This window comes from Gymnodraco acuticeps, unplaced genomic scaffold, assembly GCF_902827175.1.
Source record: "Gymnodraco acuticeps unplaced genomic scaffold, fGymAcu1.1, whole genome shotgun sequence".
NCBI lineage: Eukaryota > Metazoa > Chordata > Actinopteri > Perciformes > Bathydraconidae > Gymnodraco > Gymnodraco acuticeps.
The window spans coordinates 375,295-381,294 of NW_022990772.1; the positions used below are offsets into that span (position 1 = coordinate 375,295).

Consider the following 6,000-nt stretch of genomic DNA (forward strand, 5'->3'; position numbering starts at 1 on the left):
GGTAACAATTTGAACTCCTTTGCCATAAAAACCTTCTGAATAATATGTACATTTTACTACTGCTGAACACACAATATCTTCAATTTACTGAAGGTCCATTCGGTTTCATGTCTGGAACCCAGTTGTAATGCCATAAGAAATGCTCTATATACATCTAATACTGATTGAAAGGTGAGCCCAGAGAAATGTTTCCCCTTCACTGATAGGCCCACAGATGCTCAGCAGTGAATTATATCTCGATAGTTATCCATGTTCTGAAAGGGGAAACATTTCCTCCTGAGTATTCACTAGATGTCACTGTTATCCCATCCTTCCTTAAGAGACACTGGCTTCCCTGATAACTGAGATTGTTTAAAAAAATAAGTGCATCAAAAATAAATGCATACTCATTTCTAAGTCAGTGGCTGGGTTTCAATGAGACTCCCAGAATAGAATTAGATTAATATTTAAAAATGTAAATATTTTATATACATGTTTATTTAGCCGAAATACCTAGTGAGCACAATGACATAACAAATGCATGAATGGATGTTAGGATGTCATTGGTATACTCCAATTTATGGTTTTATTTAATAATTGAATGTATTAATTACAGGGAGAAAAAATCGAAAAAATGAGGGTTCTTTTAAATAGATTTCTGTATATGTTTATTCAAGGCAGCTATTTCAATTAATCTTTAGGGGCGTATTTCCAGACTTTTTCGCCAACTCACCCCATAAGAAGAATTTGTAAAGTACCATGTCTGGTAGGACAGGAGGATATATACATATATATGTACATCAAACATTATATACACACAACATATTGACATCAGAGGTACAAAGGTACAAAATATCAAAAAAATATAAAGAAATAAAGAAATAAATATAAAGAAAATAGTGATAAAAAAAGGTAACATTTCAAGTAAAAATATTTATCAAATACACATTGGTATTTGGTATTGGTTTTAATTGTCTTCTAATTTTTAACGTTTTTAACAGTGGTGTCATATTGTTGTAATTCTAAGTAAAAAAATGGGCATTCTATTTCTTATTGTGAATGTGAAATGTTCCCAAATTTAAATGAGTAGGATATTTTGTGTCACAGCCATAGGTCACAGCAGAGGCGCGTCACCGCATGTGGGCGTGGCTACCGGAGTGAATAACGCTGTATCCTCCTTTACGTTGCAGCAGAGTACCGTCTGACACGAGAGAGGAGCAGAGGTCCTGAACAGCTGACCACCTCGCGCATATTTCAACAGCAAGACATGGGAGAATCTGAGATATTTTTATGAGTGTTCCTCACCTCACACTACTTTGGCACCATCCTCTTCATGGCGTGGCTCTTCATCTGCGGGACACCCACAGAAATCACCAATTATGGAATCTTGCCTAATTGAAGTTGGGCCACCTGATCCTGTTTGCGCCAGGACAACCGAGCGAAATTAGAGCAAAAGAGATCGTTATGGACAATTGTGCAACTCATGCATTTCCTGCTCGCAAAACGGGTGTCAAAAGCGGAATTTCAATCTCTGTTTACCACATCTATTTGCGCGTAAAGGACAACACGGCTCCATTCAACGCTACCTGAAATACGCTGCACTATGTTTTAGGAATAGTGGTAGAAAGCTGTAGTTAGAATAGAGCGTGTGCTTGTGATACTGCTTTGTTTCTTCCAGCTCTTATGCGAGAGTAGCCACCAGCTTTTATTGCGCACATTCCCATTGTGCGCTGCAGATTAGCCGCTCCGTTGGTGGATCCACCGCAGCAGGACCTGAAGCTTTGACAGGCATCAGCAGACACTGTGAAGGGTCCCACTGAAAACCCTTTTTCATCTCCTGTCATTTGAACTTTCACCACAACTGAAACAGTTTTTTAAAGCTGCACCCGTGAGACAGGAGTAAGCCATGGCTCTACCAGATGGAGGTATATCTGGGGAGGAGGTCCCCTTCCCAGAGATTATAGAGCTAAATGTTGGCGGCCAGGTGTACATAACCCGCTATTCTACCCTCACAAGTGTGCCAGACTCTCTGCTATGGGAGATGTTCAGTCGAAAGTCGGTCAAAGGACTGGCCAGAGACACCAAGGGCCGCTTCTTTGTGGACCGTGATGGTTTCCTGTTCCGGTACATCCTGGACTTCATGCGGGACCAGCAGCTGGTTCTTCCGGATCACTTCCCGGAGCGGGGGCGTCTGCAGAGGGAGGCCGAGTTCTTCAACCTGCCAGAGCTCGTCAAGCTGCTGGCGCCCAAAATCAGCAAGCAGAACTCCCTTGGTGAAGAGGGGTGTCAGAGCGACCCAGAGGACTCCTCACCTGGGATTGAAACGACCCGTAACCTGGGCTCCCTGGGGGGGGCTGGTGCTGCCTGTGCCAGCCTGGTGCCCAGCGCCCTGGATGGAAAACGGTCCGGGTTCATCACTATTGGCTACCGAGGCTCATACACACTGGGCCGCGACAGCCACACCGATGCCAAATTCCGACGGGTGGCAAGGATCATGGTGTGTGGAAAGACCTCTCTGGCCAAAGAGGTGTTTGGGGAGACCCTGAACGAGAGCCGTGACCCTGACCGCCCCCCAGAGCGATACACATCCCGCTACTATCTCAAGTTCACCTTCCTGGAGCAGGCCTTCGACAAGCTGGCCGACGTAGGCTTCCACATGGTGGCCTGTAACTCCACAGGAACCTGCGCCTTCGCCCATGAGCAGACGGACGACAAGATCTGGACCAGCTACACTGAATATGTGTTCTTCCGTGAGTGAGACTACCGGCATTGTTCCCCTGGTCCCCCCCATCCTGTCTCCAAGTGCCCCCCCCTCCTCCAGCCTCCAGGCATCCTGTCTTTCTCTCTCTGATGGATCCTGCATCACTAGATGTACTGTAGATGTTGTGCCCCTCCATCTCTCTCTGCAGCCTCCTCCTATGAACACTTCCCAGCTGCTGCTCTGACTCTTCATACCTTCTCTGCAGGTTGAATCTCAACCCCCCAAAAAGTCATTCCCCTCATCCTCAGGTCCAGCTTTTGCCCTGGCTTAAACCGCGTAGTCCCCGGTCCTCAACCACAGCAACCCCCAAGCCTTTCCTGCAGAGACTGATACCTTCTATGTACTTTTACCCTTTTCTATATATTGCATCTGCCTTGGTGAAGCACAATATGGTATCCAAGAGCTAATTTTGTTAAATAAGCGCCCCTGGTGTGTCTATATGACTATTAAAGCAGTCATAAGGGCAAATGGTAGGCAAAGGGCTTCAAAGAGTGGCCGTGATGTACAGTGCTACTTTTCCTGCTTACTCGAGCAGATCGGACTCGCTCCTGCTCCTCTGAACTAAATTACCAAATAATTGGACATCTTATCAGCCTTGTGGGACGAGAGCAGCCCAAGCACAAGAAATGAGTGTAACAAAAATCTAATTTCGCTCAGTTTTTATTAAATGTGTCCACCATGTGGTTGGGAACGTGCCATATAGTAGTTGAACTGTTCTGTTGTTGTTATGAATGAATGAGCTTATGATAATATCGCCACAAGGACAGATAGGAGACAAGAAAGCTTTGAACCTTTTATTTTTAAAGGAAGAAGTGGGTGTGTGGAGTTTCCTTCTCAAAAATATGATTGTTCTGGCAAGTGATCAAGCACAAGGCTTTGATAAACAACGATGAAAGCCGTATCTCATAGATAGGAAGAAAAAGATTGCCAGATGAGGTGTGTGTTGTGAAATGGAGCATTCAGTATTTTAATCATCCACAATGGGAGGGCCGATGAGATGAAAGTGTTACATCACTCACAGCCCACTGCTCATGTTGTCGCTCATTGTTCTTCTTTGACCTCTCTTTGCTCAATAACATAATTTAAGAGCATTTATAAAGTGAAGCAATTCTTTGGACAGGCTTATACCAGGACTACATGTTGTTTAAAAAATAAATAAATGTGGTAGTCACCTTAGCGGATCAAGTTTTGAGTGTTCTGTCAACAATCATGTTATTCTTAACACTCAGTTTGGTATTAGTTTAAGAGGTTGCATATTTGATGAGAGTTTTACTGAAATTGAATACACTCAACAAAGGGCAGGATTACTGTAGCCAGCCAAGCCCCAATGTTTCACTTCTGTAGCAAGGGCATTGTGAGGGCAGATTAGAGCCAGCTTAGTTATGATAGAGTGAAGAAATACGATTGTTTCCAGATACAGCCTCAGGACAGGTCTGCACATCATATACCTCAGACTAAACACACAAACTGAAGGCACTTAAGATTCGGCTGATGACAAAGTTAGGAAAATATAACAAATGTAGTTGCTGTAACCAGATCATGAAATATAGGTTGAAAATAAATAGAATTTTGAGTTGACAAGCAGCCATTGATCAGTGATACGCAGGATTTCTCCTGAGCTATGTTGTAGTATTGGCAGTACGTCTGACAGTGACTATAAATGTATTCTAAAATGTCTAGAAACCGCCATGTTGTGTTTCAGTGTGATGAAGTGCTGTTGACAACTGAGTCAATATGTTAGACTTGCTGCAGTGTGTCGCTGCTGGAATAGACAACACTGAAATTAAAAGTGTTCAGCCAAAAGGAACATTTATCTGTCAAATAAAAGTTGTTTTCTTTCTAGTTGGGTTGTACTTTCCATTCATGATTGAATGCTTTCTCAGCACTGAGTGACATTTAGTACAGAACTTCCCCACATTACTGCAGTTCAAATTTGTAATTTTCAGCAACAATACAACCAAGTTAATCAATTGAAATGTTCATCTTACCATTTCGCAGTCAAGGAAATGTCCATGGATAGAAACTGTTTATTACATGTTCAACACTCTCCCCTCAGGCACCATCTCCCTTCCACCATCTGTTTTCCAATTTCCCCCCCTATTTGTTTTCTCAGCCGGGTCTTTCAATGAGCAGTTGACCAGAAAACAGAGCCAGGATAGAAATTAGGACATGCATAGATACCAGCCTCTTTGAAAACAGCTCACAAAATCCATATTTTGTTTCAAGTAATTGACCCAATTACAGTACAAATCCAGAAAAGTGAAATACCATAGCTGCACAAAGACTACACATGTATATGATCTGTTAATTAAAAAGCTTCATTTCTTTATGGAGCACAGACAGAGAAGAGGCACTCAAACAACAACCAGGGTCATGTTTGTGTAGGTGAGGCTGTCCTATGAGTCCGTTGTTTACCAAGAGCTTATCACATGCTGATTACCTTAGTATAAGACCTCTAAACCTGACCTCAGTCTGGTCTAGATAAAAGCATAGCTGATGAGCTTCACAAAAACTTTTGAAACATTTATGTTGCAGCCTTCCCGGAATGATGTCTTTTTTGTTGCGATCGAGAATGAGAGTCGATACGTGCCTGCAGTGTGTCTTCAACTAACAGAAACCTTCCCTTAGTCTCTGTCCTGCAACACACACATGCAACACGAGAGCGCCAAGGTCAGTCATTAGCACAAGCATGGAGACACATGCTTCATGTGTGAAATGTCAGGCATCAGTGTCATTCTCTACCTCCATGAGTAGCCTTGAGACTCGACATTCAACAGTAAATGTGTGAGAAGTGTTGACACTGACATTGAGCAGCAGCAGCGTCCACAAGCCGAGCTGGGATGAAATGCTGTTTTTTATTTCTTATTGTTTTAGAGCTCGGTTGTGAAACTTGTGACTCAAAAGTTAAGTCCACCAAACAAAAAGCAAGTTCTAGTTGTGTCACTATAGTAGTATGCCTGTTCTATGCAGCGTTACACAATAAAGATATTTTAACATGAAATATTCTCTGTCTTTTGGAAAAACGATTTAGCAAATTGCATTATTTGCTCACCACACATCAACTTAATGAAATTATGTATTTAGTTGTATTTATATCCTTGTGTTCCTACCACACAGTTTGACTTTAATACAATTTCTAAGTGAGCGAGCATCATTCATTATTTAACTCTTGCCATACCAGGCAAAAAGACAATTAGCCCTGAGAGAACAAGACTCTGTACTTCGAGGCAGTGATTTGACCCATGCTGTATTCCTGTGGT

The 6,000-nt window shown here is 42.6% G+C and overlaps 1 protein-coding gene across 1 annotated transcript; it reads left to right on the forward strand.

Annotated features, from left to right (window-relative positions):
* The first annotated feature begins 1,174 nt into the window (after window positions 1–1,174).
* Window positions 1,175–4,582, forward strand: LOC117556967 (BTB/POZ domain-containing protein KCTD12-like). The gene has a single exon (XM_034232604.1). It carries the CDS (start codon window positions 1,886–1,888, stop codon window positions 2,735–2,737), a length of 852 nt encoding a protein of 283 aa, XP_034088495.1. The 5' UTR covers window positions 1,175–1,885; the 3' UTR covers window positions 2,738–4,582.
* Window positions 4,583–6,000: the final 1,418 nt, after the last annotated feature.

Bases quoted from the DNA above. Each gene is read 5' to 3' on its own strand.
- LOC117556967 (XM_034232604.1), top strand. From the start codon at position 1,886: ATGGCTCTACCAGATGGAGGTATATCTGGGGAGGAGGTCCCCTTCCCA.